The following is a 16,352-nucleotide window of genomic DNA, read 5'->3' as shown; positions in this document are numbered from 1 at the left end:
TGAAAATTTGGAAGTGGGAAATGATTTTGCCAGAGAAAATTTAAATAAATATTTCTTTAAAAAGTTTTTATGATCCTTAGAATATATTTATAACAATATATCAATTTTCTTAAAACAAACAAGAATACAGACCTTTGAGATCTGGTCTATTTCGTATACCCACTGATACAAAGAAGCAATCCATATCAACATGCATTATACAGCTCTGATGTCTGGCTGAATTCAATACTGACATATTGCCTAGAAGGAAAAAAGAGAATGTTCAACCCCAAAACTAATCTTTAATATAAAAAAAAACAGGTCTAATTAAATTTTAGAAATTATATGTTTACATGTTTACATGTAGAATGAAATCTTAAAAAAAAAATAGGATCTGTTAGATTATTTCCATCACCTCAAGAGAAGTCAAAGTTGTTTCTTTAATTCTAAAAGTAATTCAGAGATCAGACTGAGCTTCCCAACAAATCAAAAAAATTCTGGATACATGTTTTCTTAATCTATATTCTAAAAATTATGTCTCAAAGTTTGTCTAAATACTTATCTTTAAATTATTTGTGTGCTATTTTATAAAGATGTCTAAATGTGTTTTCATAATTACATGGAGCTAAGTAACGTTAGGTGGACACTATTCTGCGTGGTCCACAAATATTCCCTGATAAAGCAACAATAAAAACTGCTACTATTGTGGAGTGCTTGGTAGGTTTCAGCCACTGATGTAGAGGTTTACATGTGAGAATTTCAACACTATGCAATAGGTAAGCCTATTATCCCCATTTTACAGACTGATAACTTACTGGTCATACAGTCAGTTAAGATATTAAGGTGGCATTCAATCCCAGGCTGCCTGATTTTAGACCTCTCAAACCACCACACTATTATTATAAACACATAATTTAATAGTCCACAAAGCAAAAATTTGTAACTCTCTTTATGCCATTAAATACTATTGAAAGTCAGCTCTGAAGCTTATATACCACTTCTAAGGAGATAAAGGTGAATGTCCCCGCCAAAGGACATCAGCTTCTAATCGTCCTGAGCTACAGGAAGAGTCAATGCCATCACTTTAATGCTAACCCAGACACAGGCATGGCTTTCCCCTTCATCACTCTCTCTGGTCCTCCAAGACACACAGTCTTGGAAATAAGAACGCCAAGCCTGTAAAAAGTTATGATCTCATAAAGGAATGTTCCTCTGGTAGATTTAAGAATACCATTACTAACCATTACTCGTAATAGGCTTCGAAAAACTTACATTATTCCCCCAAAAGGTTCAGACTTAAGACTACTCCATTCACTAAATTGTGACCATGAAAGCAAGGCCCTGCGCCTTTGTTCATGTCATCTTCCTTAAGCTCACAACCCCACCAGGCGACCGTCATAGACGATCACTCACTCCATTGTCAAGAGGAAACTGAGACTCAGAGGGCTGAATGGACTTGCCGATGGTCCTGCTTAATGAGAGTGGCAGAGCCAGGATTTGGGTTCAGGCTATGTTATCTAACTCCAAAGCCATGCACTTCCTTGCTGCCCTCTATATAACCTTGAGAAATGATTAATAAAATAAACCTTAACAATCATAATGATGCTGTATGAAAGTATTATATAAACATAATGTAAATAACTCAAAACAATGACTTTAAACATTCAAGTAGTACAGAATGCATATACCAAATATCTACTGAATGCTTTCATACAATATAATAATTTCTCATTTTATTTCCATTCATGAAACTGATGCATAAGAGTTCTTTGAAGTTTTCAAAATTAAATGGCCTTTAGGTTACAAGGCCAAGGCATGATGTCAGGATAATTTAATACTTATAACATTATTCTGAAATACTTCATGGATAACAAAAGCACTTAGGAATACATCAAACACAGGAAAACATAAAAGAAAAGGCCCACAAGGAGGGGCTCTATCACCTTCTAGGACAGAACCATGAGCATCTCTCTGCACCTCAGTTTCCACAGCTATAAATTAAAGGGTAATATTAGGTATTCTCTAAGATCCCTCCTCGGAAAAAAAAAAAACAACTATAATCTGTAAAAAGTAACTAAAACCTCAAACCAGATACTAATTTATGACTGACACAGAAATATAGCCTGTTACTATTGGTTTTGTTTTTGATGTCAAGTATTAAAAAACAAAATACAATTAACCAATCTATTTATATGTGAAAATACTTAATCTTGCTAAAAGTTTACCACTATAACAGCTATTATGTTATTTAATTATTTAAAAATCAGTATGATGCAAGTTTCTAGAAATTAATAGTTACCCTTACCAAACCAATGCATTCTTACAAGAGTTTAAGCACTGAATATAAACATGTTATATTTCACATAGTTTAAAACTTCAACAACTGATAAGGTCTACATGAGGAATGAATGTTTAGAATCCCAACCTTGTTACTGTTTAAATTGAAGAAATTTCAGTTAACCACACTTAAATCTAATTTTGTAAAAAATATTTTAATAAAGCAAGCTTTCTATACTGTCATACTTACTGTAACTTATATAACCTGGCACTGCTGAAGACATATTATGAAAGCTTAGTATTGGTCAGAATACCAATGAGAGCTGAAGAACAAAATGATCAAGCATGACTCTTTTTTAAGAAAACAATTTTAGTAAGTATCTACCTGTGTCAGTTACAACAAGTGCAGACCTGCCTGTTTTCATTTTTTTTAATTTTTCCCTTCCTGGAAAGATACCACCACTTTGTTTTTGTAGGGTACTGACAAACTCAGTCAATTCACACTTCCACATTGATATGTGATGCAGTCTTGACCGAGAATAGAAGTCTGAAATAAAACTGCAGCTGGAGGGTTTGGACGGTGCTGACGGTGTTGCCTTGCTGAGAGCAGGCACTGAAGAAGTGCTGTTTGTGCTTGAAGGGCCCTGAACGGTGGAGCGGTGAGCACCGTTTATTTTAGTGCTAGTGTGCAAAGAGGAGGAGAAGGAAGAGGAAGAGGAGGAGGAGGAGGAAGGATTAGTTCTGTGTGGGTCCCGCAAAGCATCTGTATTTCTGGTGCTTTGCTGCCACCGCTGCCCGCTGCAGTCTCTGAAGTCAGTGCTGCATTTCTCGACCTTCTCTTCCTCTTGGGCAGAGTCAAGGGAAAGCCTGCTGGCAACACTGCTGGCCACAGGTACCAAGCACTCCTGTGTCTGTAAGGCACCATTAGAGCTCTGAGTGTGTCCATTAAAAATGGCAGGGCTGTCTCTGCGAGGTGGAATTCCGTTTTGTTTCCCTCCTGGAAAGATCTGCTCCAGTTCAGCAAAACTAAAATCATTATTTGCATCTTCTTCATTCCAGCTGTTCATCCCATTGACTTTGACTTCATTTTCTGTCTCATTCTTCTTAATTATATGATTTCTAAAGCAAGAAAAAAATTGTTTTTAAATTAATGTCAGACTTTCAAGTTAAAACGATTTTTCATTTAAGTATTGTCTTAGTGATACACACTTTGATATTTCTCCCCTAAAAACTGAGAAGCCACGAATTTTATATCCTTTTACTCTTCCAACGAGATAATTCTTTGTTAAACCAAAGTAGCAAGATAATTAGGAAAATTCTAGAACATTAACAGCCTTTTAGTTTTTAAACCTTAAGATACTCCCAAAGAAATCCAATGGAATCTTTTTAATATTAAAGAAGAAAAAAAAAAAAAAAAGCAAAACTCTTCTATTTTCAATTACTTTCCCACTAAAAATTAATTGGAGTCTGTATGCTCCAAATACCCAGTTTATAGCAGTGTTGGGGACATACCAGGTAGTCAGTAAATATTTGCTGAATTAATCGAATGTGAATAACTCCCATTAAAATGGGTAAGAGACTTTATCTGAATTCTTAATCCTTTTAATTTTAGTTTCATGTAAGCTGCTGTCCAACACATTAACCCCAGCACTGCTATTACTGTGAGGCCAGTTAGTGTCTGCACTCAGGAAAAGACTGACAGACCACATTCACTAATCCAGCAAAAGGCCAGCTGCTACACAACTGGATAAAAGGAACCAGGGCTAATTCAGCAAAATTTATACCTAGAAAGATGTGAACACTGACCCTATTAATAAGGGAAATGGCATTCTGCTTCTAAGAAAAGCATATTTAGATGCCAAGAAGGTCCAAGGCAACCTGGACTGAATCTCCTGATGACAGGTTTATAAATGCAGGACCTAGGACAAATGTTATGCTAAACTCACATCCTGGCTCCTCTACATTATTTGCTTGGTACTGCTCTGTAATAAAGACATAATTTATTTGCATTCACAAGAATCATCTAAGTAGCAAAACAAACACCTGAATTATGGAGCATTAATTCATTCTGCTTAGAAATGCCCATAGCATCAATCCAATTCCATCTCATGCTCCAGATGAGGGTACTACATACAATGCCAAGGCACAGTATTACCAGGTTTGCCTCAAGTCCTTCATCCTAATACCAATGTGGTGTGTTAGTAACAACAGTCTGAACACACAAAAAGGCACACATGAGTCAGAGACAAAACATTACAACCCAGTTCTGGGTTGGCTATAGCTGACCATCTCATGGAATATGACAGCCACCTCTGAGTAAGTCCTATCCTCACAGATGATCAGTCATTTTAAGGGAAAAGAAGACCAACCAGAAATAATTAAAAGAAGAAACAAAAAAAAAAACCTAATTTGTTACATGCCAGGGCAAGTCTGGCTCTTGAGATAAAAAGAAAGCAAGGGAGCAAAAAGTCACATAAAAAAATTTCAAAGCAATTTTCAAAATCTATTAAACATACCAAAAACTAAAGATCAAAGAAAGCAACAAAGTGAAGTCAGTCAGAAAAGTCTTACATCTGTGTTTCTATGTCACAGATACAAGGATCCTTCACATGTATACCAGCAGCATACCCAATAAGGAATGCATATATTGGCAAGAAAACACACTGTAAATGTACATTCTTTCTTTACTATAGTTTTTTAGCCTAGACAAATGGATATTTACGAAGTAGCTGTACTAAAAATATATCACAGGCAAAGATACATTTATTAGGCAATAGTGTCAATGTGTTAAAAAGTAAAATCTAATTGGTAAATTCTTCCTAAAACTGACACAAAGAATTTCAAAAAACATAGACAATAGTCCCCCTTATCTTCAGTTTCCCTTTCCACAGTTTCAGTTACCCACCATCAGCTGTGGCCTGAAAATATTAAATGGAAAATTTCAGAAGTAAGAAATTCATAAGTTTTAAATTGCATGTCTTTCTGGGTAGACTCATTATCTAGGCATTTTATCATCTCACATAATCATAAGAAGGGTGACAGTACAGTAAAGCTTTTGTTTTTAAAACTTTTGGAACACTGACAGAATGGAAGTATACAAATGAAGGTATTTTGAGAGTGAGAGAGATACCTTATTCACTTAACTTTTGTTATTAATTCTACTTAATTATCAGTTATTGTTAATTTCTTACTGTGTCTAATTTATAAATTAAACTTTATCATAGGTGTGTATGTGTAGGAAAAAACAGAGTATACATAGAGTTCCATACTGTCCACTGGGGGGTCTTAGAACATACCCCTGATGAATAAGGGGGACTACTCTATTTTCCTTTATTAGTGTGGGTAAGAAAAAAAAAATGAAGTTGTACACTGAAAGCTTTTCTGGTATTACCTGTTGTACACCTTCACAGTACTATAAAAATTAAGTTTTAGGTAATGTGAAAACATGTGAATATGCTTCTAAGTGAATACAAGTTAAAGAACAAATGACAACAACGACTACAGAAGGTAGTAGTCTCGGATCCTCCCAGGTTAATTAGACCCTGGGTCTTTTGGAAAAAATATATCCAACTCCCAAAGCAAGCAATTTACAAATAATGAGAATGCTGATGATAATGAACCACCTGATATACAAGTGAAGGTAACACACCAATTAACTGTGAAACCAAGTTACCCAGGAGTATTGCAATTAAAGCTTAAATCAATATATTTTTTAAAAATCAGTTACATGGAAAAAAACTCTATTCTCCTCTAACTCTGCAATATTTAGGGCCAACTAAATTTTCACTGATATGAAATATTTACATGTTTAGAATCGTTATAAATGGGCAATTAAAAAAATAAACTAGAAATGTTAACATTTTCATTAACTGTCTTTTCTATGCATAGCACATTATAAAAGTACAGCTGGTGTAGTTAGTTCATTTTTTTTTTTTTTTTTTATAATACCTACAGCACCTGGTATTCCTAGGTGGTCTCCTATCCAAGTACTAACCAGGCCCAATCTTGCTTAGCTTCCAGGATCAGACAAGATCAGGCACATTCAGGGTGACATGACCGTAGACCAGTTAGTTCATTTTTTGAGAAAGCAACATCCTATAGCAAATTCCTTGTGTGGAAATAATTACTTTCAGGAAAATCCATGGAAAATTTTACTTATAATAATTTACAATCCATTAATTTAACAGGGGAATCTAAAACGACTGAGAAAGCTTTCCTGCTTATATTCTATTTATGAAACCATCACAATTGAAATAATTTTTAGGTAAGACACCCACACACCTATTTCGACATTTTATACAGATGAATAGCTAAGTTTTACATCTGTTATCTCTCTCTTCAGTAGACAAGGGGCCACACCCACTGCTAAAACCCAGTTTTGTAGCATTCCCTCTCTGGACAAACTTACACTCTGTTGTTGAGCTGTCTGGCTCTATTGCTTGGACCAGGCACAGGGTCCTCAGGTTTGCACACAGGATTGAAGGTGAGACCTTTCTGCACAGTGGACTGCTTGCTGTACAGCTGATAGGGAATGTAGGACAGGAGTCGTCCAGCTTTGATGCTGAAACAAAAAAGTAACACTGATTTAACAGTTCCATACTTGGGGAAAATGAGCTTCATAAGTCATCTGTTTTCCTAGTTTATTCCCCTCCTTCCGCCTTAGTGATCCTAATACAATGTACTCTTAACTTAAACACTCTGGAATGACATTCCACACACGAAAAGACACACACTGGACATGTTAGTGGTCAACAATCCTATGAGATTAAAAAAGCAACCAAGCAAAAAACTATAGAGTAGGATGAGAAAAACTACAAATAAAGAGTTAGACAAGTCAATATTTTAATCAACATGACTAATATTTACCACAGTTCTCCCTCAAAAAACTGACATAGAGTCATCAAGACTTTCTCAAATCCCGTATCACATAGTAAGTCTTCCCAGAATAAGTAAACTGGATGAGGATTCCCAATTTCCACAATTCCTGTTAGGTCTATTAAATGTGAAAAACTGTAAACTAAAAAAAATAGGACAAAATAAAGAACCTCAACTTTAAGAGTAATGAATAATTTATACTATTTTTATGTGTTAAAGAGTGATAGAGACAAGGCCACTTGAGGATATGAACTCTATGAAGGTAGAAGCTATATCATATATACCCTCTTCCAAATGTTTACTGTATAGCAAACATCACCAGTAAAGACTAGAGTGATATTAGCATTGTTATAATACTAGGTGGTACTGGCACTCCTAAGCACCTATTTCCTTTGTACTTCAGGACTAAAACTAACTTGATTAAGTGGTCTTAAAGTGATTTTTGCTTTCTAATAAATTAAGTTACATATGGTTATTGTACTGCTTAAAATATCATTTTCAACTCAAATTTTAAAACAGCCAACCATGATATACTTATGTTAAGATTCAAATTTTAAAACAGGCTCCTTTAGTATCAGGAAATATTTCTAAACCTCTCTCTGACTTTAAACTTAAAATATATACTAGGGAAGTCATACTTTAATTACTTAGAAAAAAATTAATAAACAGATAACTTTTCTTATTGTATCATAAATCCAGGAGTTTTGACATTTTAATTTTCTCAAAGGGCACTAAACATTAAAATAACCACGTAAGAAATGACTGAATTGGCTTACAAAAAAAAAATTTTAAATATAGTCAACTGTAAATACAGGAAAACATAGTGATGATATACTCTAAAAATAGAACTATACACTATATACACTATACACTACGTCCTTTATGTAATTATATTAGTATGTATTTAGTAATCCTACCTACAGTACCCTAAACTGGATCCAAATGCTAAAACTACTAAATTATGATGATAAAGAACATATTAGTGACAACATCTCAATTTTCATTTACATAAATTGATCTATCATCAGGGTAAGTTAGTTTTATGAAAATTACAAATTATATTCAAATTTTAAAATCAAACAGTTGGTCTCAACTGCCTGCCTATGATTTTTCCTTATAGTATAATCTACCTCACTTGCTCCCTCCTCACCACCTCCCACCTCTGGGGAGAGAGGCACCTCATACCTGAAGTGGAACCCTAACCTTAGCCTCCCACCTTTCATCATATGCAGCTATAACTAAGGAATAAGTAGAAAGTGAAACCACTCCTGATGTGCCAGCTGCACATCAGAAATAAGAAAAGGGTGATGAGGAGATGCTAGGGTCCTGCTTGCTTCTCCCACCCTAGTGACAGCACGTGGGAGTGACACAGACTTTAAAGGTGGTGTTGAAGGTCAATAATGATCATGCAAGGTGTAACATCTTGTCCCAATCCTAACAAGAGCCATGTCACTCAACAGAAGTTTTAGGCTTATATAACTAAGTCCATGGAGACTGGTATAAAATAAGAAAGCCAATTTAAATACTGCAGGTCTCAAATCAGACATCCTCAGAGACACCTAGTAAGAGGAATTAAAGCCCAATGCACACTACAGTAACATTAGACATGAAATTCTTTTAATTTGAAGCCCAAACCACTACATATCAGTTGTATACTCCTAATTATCCCTGCTTATCCATTTATCTAAACAGATACATGGACAGAAATATTATGCGAAAGTGTATTTTTGAAAGTTCTTCTTAAAAAAAAAAAAATCTCTCAGGAATTCTGTTTCTAATTCTCCTGCTTATCCTAAACACAAAGGGACTGTATCTGCATTTTCTTCTGTTCTTCTTCCCCCACCAAGAAAAAACAAATATCAAAATCCAAAATCCAAATTTCAAAACTAAAAGGAGCTTCACTTTACCAAAAACCAGTTTCTTTATATACCAAGCTTTCTATGTACTATATACACTGATATACATGAGAATTTACATTCTATACAATGGATTAGACACATTAATTTCAAGTGAAATATTCATCCCCTTGAGGAGTTTTAAGTTTTTGCTTTGCCCTACAGCCTACCCCCACTAAAGTTCTCTAAAATGAAACTGTAACTAACAGTTCTCTAAACCATTTCCTATTTCTACTAACTGACAATGAATTCACACTTACAGTTGTAACAAGATTTTGGAAAATTTTACAAAAATTATGACAACAAAATCATCACTACATTAATTTCTATTCCATTTTTTTCTTCTAGCTTGTAATAACAGCACTTTCTTTCTATGAAACTATTATGTACATTAAATGTATCTATGGTTCCGGTCAATGTCCCAGTCACTCTCTATTAGAAAAAATGGTATCTAACCCCGGCATATTCATCTGCCCACCCATTCAGGCATCTATCTCCTTTAATACTCAAAAGTGGATTTAAGGCGAGAAAGGATCTAATTATGTGCCATTATTCTACCATTAAGCAAAAATCATCTCTATGCAACAAAACTAAAATTCCCTCTACCCTATACCCTAAACCTTCCAACCACTCACTGAGATGCCATGAGCTTAGAAAAGAAAATAAACAGGTATGAAAATACGTACGCAACTTCCTGCCCTTTCTCCTACTGAGTCCAGATTGTTTCTTATTACAGATACTGAGAGTTAGGCTGTTCATTCTTTAGCTCCTAAAGACAGAATACATTTTCAAGTAAAATATTACCTATGAGTCATGGGGGGCAGGGTAGGATAGTCTGAAATGTGTGTTGGTTAGTTAGCCAAGTAAAAAGGAAACTAGAGTCATGAACATTTTCTATGAAGAATAAATTGAGGCAAGACACAAAAACACAAAGAAAATTAAATCATGAGATAAAGTTGCAATCAAGTTTTATTTAAATGAGTTGAATAAACACTTTAATATCGACACTAAAAGTAATCAGAAACAAAGTTTTAGCCCATGTGATGTATGAGATCCTTGGAGAATCAGGCAGGGTACATGACAAATGTGCTAACATATCATAGTCTGTGAGCTTCAAAAGAAAAAGTCTGTGAGCTTAGACTCTGCCTGAGACTAAGCACTCCACTGGAAGACCCCAGTGAGCCAGCAGAACTGGAAGAATGGAGACCATACCTCTCCACTCACAGCAGAACCACAGGACGCAGAACCACAGGACGCAGGTCCCCATGCTAAAGACTGAACACAGAATGAAGAACAAAAACTAACTCGACCTGTAATAACTTAGGACAATGTTTTCAAACTGTGCTCTGTGGCATTTCTCAGGCCTGACGAGGTCATGGGGTGATCACAGCAGCTCCTCAACTATTCTACAACTCAAATTTCAATGTGAAATTGTTTGAAGAAAAGGAGAATGGCAAAAATTTGAAATCACTAACTAATACTATATACAAGGACAGGATTTACAAGGTAGAGGTTTTAGTAAAATCATCTCATATCTTACACTAATGCACTGTACAGGCTTCTCATTAAAGGGCTTTCCTGCCTCCTAGCAGTTTTGGCCCTCCAATCACATGTACATTAACTCAGGTTTCATGGCATAGGCACAGACACTAGAGAATTCTAACCAAAGCAAAGTAATCACTGCACATGCTTAGAAGTGGTAGTTGCTTTTTAAATTGCTCAAACTAAAAACAAGAAAGCTAATTATAGAAGAGATCATGTATCATCCATTCATAGCTAATATAGTGTTTAAAATATTATGTATAAAATCTCATTTAAACACTGCTGAGAAGAGATTAAAAAGATTAAGGTTAGAGTATGAAAGAAAACAGTAATGTGATTTAACCAAAAGGATCTGTGCTATGAGAAGTAGACACTGGGCATATTACTTTATATACTAAGATATATGCCCAGATGGATCCATTTCCACATAGGCCAATTCTTCCTCAATAAGCTTAATTAAATGGCAAAGAGCAGACCCAAATAGGAGTCAGAAAATCTGGACTCTGAATCCTGCTGTTCTTGGGCAAACAGGCTGCTCTATTATTAGACCTGCCTTCTTATAGATAAAATGAAGGAAAGAGGCCATTTTATTATGTTATCTTAAGTTGCTTCCATCACTGAAAAACAGATGATTAAGCCCAACTTCAAGCTAAAATAAAATCCATTAACATGAATTTTAAAACTTATCACTACTGCAGTTGCTTTTCCTATTGTATTATTTCTCTAGCTGCATTCTGGACAAGAAGGAAGAACAAGGGGAAAGAAAAGAGCTGTAATGAAAGCCACCATTTTCTAAGCAAATCAGGTCCTACTAGGAAAAAGCCCTTTTCACTCCCACTTTTCTACTGTCCATGGATCTCCCCCTTTCCTTGCAAAAGCCAGACCAATATACCCAGGTCACATTTCTAGCCCTAGGCCTGGAATGTCCATGACCACACACAGCTGGCTCCAGAATGACCTTAACTTCTTATACACAGAAAATCTCACAAGTCTTCAAGGAGACACACGGCTTAGGCCATGTTTACTGATCCTATATAATGAATGGACAGTGGCAAGGTCATGAGAACACAGCACAAGGAGTCAAGCATATGTTCTACGAATGGGCATTCAACTTCGTATCCCCAAGGTTTAAAAACTCTTGATCTATAAAATCCATTTGGATTTCTGGAAGCCAAATGAACGTTTTAAAAATGCACTTCTGACCTTTTGGAATTTGTTTTTTAATACTTGCTAATGTTTATACAATAAAAACAAAAATAAACAAGTTACTTCTTATACATTATGCCTGTACAATGTGCCAAGCATTGTGCTAGTTTGCACATATTATTTCAAGTTCTTACATAACCATGGCAAGCAGATATTAGCCTTCTTTGACAAGGGAGGAAATGAGGTTCAGGATGGCTGCACAGCTCTTCCCCAAGTTACACAAGATGACAGGGACACTCCCACTCCTGAGTCTGGATGTAAGTCCCTAGGTGAGTCTCCAGAGACCAAGCACAGCCTTTCCCACTGCTCTGTTGCCTCCCACTGAAAACGGGCTGCTTCACCTGCTATGCAAAGGAACTGAGCAATACTAAATCTGCTGAATAAATTTATGGAAAGGGTCAGATTAGTGAAATTTAGGCTTTTAAGAGAACTTGGAATTGACTAAAAAATTTCGAAGTTTGTTTCATTAGCAATCCATTATACAATGTGACCATTCTTTCATACAATGATTATAATCTATTCATACATTAAAATTATGATATTTTCACTTTCAACTTTCAAAAATCTAGCCATCACTCATATGTATAACAAACCATTTCAAAATATAAATCACTTACATTATGGCTCATCACTGAAGTTCCAGATGACATTTAAACTTAGGAAATTAGTATGAATGGTTAGCACTGAGTTACAAATATATCAGCTTCAAACCAAGAGCAGAGGAGTCATGCTAGAATAACTAAAGGACAGGCAGTAATAACACCAGGAACCTCTCTCACTCCCAATGCTCTAGGCTCATGTTACCTTGATCTTTTATCCCTTAGCATGTATAACTTTTAACATGTGATATAATTTACTCATATATTAACCACACTGTTTATTATCTGTTTCCCTCAAGAGAATGTAAGCTCCAAGATAGAGGGGCAAGATGTGTTTTCTTCACTGATATTTCCAAAGTACATGGAGCACAAATATTTGCCAAATGAATTAATTTGCTTAATCAAGCCTCCTCCCATCACTGCTTCCTGCTGCTTGAATCATTCCAAGGGATGTCAAATCCTATACCACCTGAATCATCAGTGTGAGGTTACAGGTACGGTAGTATAGTTTAAGACATTACTACTTTTCGCCCTTAAGTTATTCCAATTTTTAAAACTTATTAAACATTAAATGTATTCCAATTTTTAAAACTTATTAAACATTAAACTTACCTTTCCACAATCCATTCTGGCCGAATTACTTTTTCCCCCTTTAATTCTTTAATTTTGGCTGTAGGAAGATTTGTGGCAATAATGTGAGTTGTTTTGGATCTGGAATAATATACATGGTATTGACCTCCATGCAACATCATTAGCTGTCTCAATTCCTCAGCAGAAGGATCTGTAAAATTAATATTAAAATATGTTAAGAGTTTTACATGTAAGAAAGCAGAGCCCTAGCTCAATAGTTCCTTAAGCCATTCAAAGAACATACCACTGGTTCACTTTCTCCTTGGCTGTGCTGCCAGTAAACAAAGTTAGGAGGTAACCCACAAGGTGATAAAGCTATTTTGCCTCAGCACATTCTCTTCCCCTAGCTGCTAAAGACAGTCAGCCAACAAAAACATCTACCGCTAAGAGGTGCCTAGAAGAACAAATAGAGGGACTGCAAGTAATGAATTGAATACTAGTAATAGAGCAAATATTTTTAAACTTTTGACCACATTTAGCTACATGATCTTGATATTGGTATCTTATGTGTTTAAAAATCAACAACTATAAAGTTATTTAGGGATCCGTTTACAGAGACTCCAATTAACACTACAACTCTTCAAAAACACAGCTGGTCCTCAATATCATTTCGTTATTACACTGATGAGATGCCACAGGAACTTAATTCTTGTTTATATCAATTAGCCTATGGTAAAACCAGTTTCTTACTTAAAGTCACAGAACCTATCAATGACATTAAGTGAGGACTGACTGTAATATAATAGCAATCAGATAAACTGCTCACACTTTCTATGAGCAGACTTGCTGTAGGGCTTATTAATATACTTTAGTCCTATGAAATAATTTTAAATTTTAAGAAAATATGTTAAAATAATCTTATTCAGTTTCCTAATAAGAATTTGTGTCAAAGCCAAGAAATAGTTCACCAATACAGAAAAAAAAAAAAATTGTAGACCAAGAAACACCATTTTAAAAAATTTTGTTTCAAACTCTTTTATTCTTAATAAAACTATAGAAACATATCTTAAAACAAGAACTGGTGTAGTTTATGCTTTCCCATAAAAAAAAATGTTTTACTTGCTAAAGTTATTATGTTATGACCTGCATTTACTAGTATCATCTAAACTAATTACTTTCAATAGCTTTCTATTTCTTTCACCTATTATCCTAATTAAAGCTCTAAATCATACCTTCCCTGGCAACAGCTGTACCCCAGGTGTGAGGGTGGGGGCTGTCACAGGAGGCTTATGTATCTACTTTGTTATTCAAGCACCAGATTTTCCTTAAGCCCAAGTAATACAAGTCCAAGTACTTAAATTAACAGTTTTATTATAATAACTATCTAGTTAGATGAGCTTTAGTCTTTAGAAGAAGAAAAAACTAACAAAACACATAGATATGCCAGGTTTGATTAATTCTTGGTAAATTCGTACAGTGTAAAATTCATCTGATGTTGCTGATCAAACATACTGGTGCTGCTCAGCAGAAATAAAATGCAAACCAAAAATGCAAGCCACATATATAATTTAAAGATTTCTAGTAACCTCACTAAAAACAGTAAAAAGGTGAAATTAGTTTAATAATATTTTTATATAACTCGAAAGGTTCAAACTATTACCATTTCAACCTGTAATCAATATTAAAAAAAAAAACAGGATATTTCATGTTCTTTTTTCAGACTACCTCTCCAGAATTCTGTGTGTAGTCTGCATTTATAGCACACATCATTTAGACTGGCTATATTTCATATGCAGACATGTGGCCAGTGGCTACCAAATTGGACAGTACACTAGAAAGAGAAATAATATCAACTTTTAAATAAAATTCTAATCATAATAGGAGGTTTTCAGGGCTTAGGGAGCACAAAATAAACCAGAAGCACCACGATGTTTTAATGTAAAATGGTGGGAAAACAGCTAGCCAGCCAGGAATCTGTAGTTTACTTACTTTCCCTAAGATTAAAGAATGTGGCTGACCTTATAACAGTAAAAAGTACCAAATTAAAGGCTAGATATAATGCAATAATATGGGCAGACACCAAATTCAATAAAAAGCACAGAAATGTAAAAAATTATGTAACAAGTTAATCTAATACTTTCCTAAACAAACTGTGACTATATTAGAGGACTGAGATAGGAAGGTGCGGGTCGCCAGGAACAGTGCCTTTTGCATGCACACTCATTAAGGCCCCTCCCCTCTCCCGGGCTGCTGTTTGAAAGCCAATTACTGCAGAAATTTGTAAGCGGAAAACTTGGAGAGTTCACTGTTCTTTTGTGGAGTGAATTTAAGGGGACTTTTTGAAGTTAAATTCTGAAAACTCTCAAATTTCTTCAGTTTGAAGTAGACCATGAAAACCAACCTATTAGAAGGTAAGATCACATAAACTACGGTGTCAGACTGACCTGGGTGTAATCTTGGCTTTAACAGTCTTTATTTAGCTGTGTGACTTTGAACTCCTTTGAGTGTTCTCCTCTTCCATTACAAATAAACAAATAAGGCTGTAATGATGAACTAAGTTTGAGATACAGGAAGCACTCAATGTTAAAACTGTTATTATTATAAAGTATGACATCAGAACTCCTTTCAAGTAATATATATGACTTGAGACTCCTGCTCTAGACTCTACCAAAATGGTAGAAGACAATACATATGCTGACATTTATGGTGGCCCTGTCACACAAAAGTAGAACTGCCAACAGTGCACTATGGACAGTGGTTAGGAACCACTCCATTAGCCCAAGCAGCCCAGCATACTTTTGGGAAATTCTATTTCTATCCCCCAAATCTTTACCAGTTAGTGTTATATCAGAACTGAAAGAGCTTTTAGGGATCTAACAATCATTTCATTTCCCACACTGGTATAAACAAGATCAATCAAGTTAAATTGACCGGACCAATTCAAATAGTAAATAAAATTAACATCCCTTAAACCCCATTACATTCTCACTGTATATTATTTTTAAATACATTAGAGTATAAAAAAGGTAACTAGATCCTACCAACCAAAATCATCACCACAGATTATCACTGACATTTTGGTGAAGATCCTTTAAGTAAAACAGTATCTCTGCGGTTCAGGAGATCCCAAAGAGACTTTACCAGGGGAAAAAAAAATAGCACTGGTTCTAAAAAAAAAAAAAAAAAATTTTTAAAAGGACATGTGCCAACTGAATTATTTCCTTAAAGTTCTATTAAATTTTTAAACAAGAAAGTTATTATTAATGCACTTAATAAAGTTTTGTATAAATAGCATCAATTTTAGGCAGATTACAGAAAGACAAATCACAGACTGGAGATATTAAGGTAACTTTCCAAAGTCACACATAGCTACTGGGACAGCCATAATCTGGGTCCAGGTTTGATCACA

The 16,352-nt window shown here is 35.0% G+C and overlaps 1 protein-coding gene and 1 pseudogene across 13 annotated transcripts in view; both read right to left on the bottom strand.

Annotated features, from left to right (window-relative positions):
* REV1 (REV1, DNA directed polymerase) overlaps positions 1 to 16,352 on the bottom strand; it is a 74,434-nt gene that overhangs the window by 33,172 nt on the left and 24,910 nt on the right. For 5 of the 13 annotated variants that reach the window (XM_025049789.1, XM_025049790.1, XM_025049796.1 and 2 more), the window contains 4 exons: positions 12,986 to 13,154; positions 6,665 to 6,817; positions 2,642 to 3,375; positions 133 to 240 (listed from right to left, as the gene is read on the bottom strand). In XM_025049789.1, the coding sequence (XP_024905557.1) occupies positions 133 to 240; positions 2,642 to 3,375; positions 6,665 to 6,817; positions 12,986 to 13,154 (1,164 nt within the window). Of the gene's footprint in view, positions 1 to 132; positions 241 to 2,641; positions 3,376 to 6,664; positions 6,818 to 12,985; positions 13,155 to 15,387; positions 15,484 to 15,988; positions 16,111 to 16,352 lie in introns of all 13 variants that reach the window. The other 8 variants (XM_025049787.1, XM_025049786.1, XM_025049788.1 and 5 more) reach the window with 4 other exon arrangements.
* LOC112483250 lies at positions 6,202 to 6,320 on the bottom strand (annotated as a pseudogene).

This window comes from Pteropus alecto, unplaced genomic scaffold (assembly GCF_000325575.1).
Source record: "Pteropus alecto unplaced genomic scaffold, ASM32557v1 scaffold186, whole genome shotgun sequence".
Lineage (NCBI taxonomy): Eukaryota > Metazoa > Chordata > Mammalia > Chiroptera > Pteropodidae > Pteropus > Pteropus alecto.
Note: the sequence above shows the minus strand (reverse complement) of the source record. Positions and strands in the feature narration are given on the sequence as shown.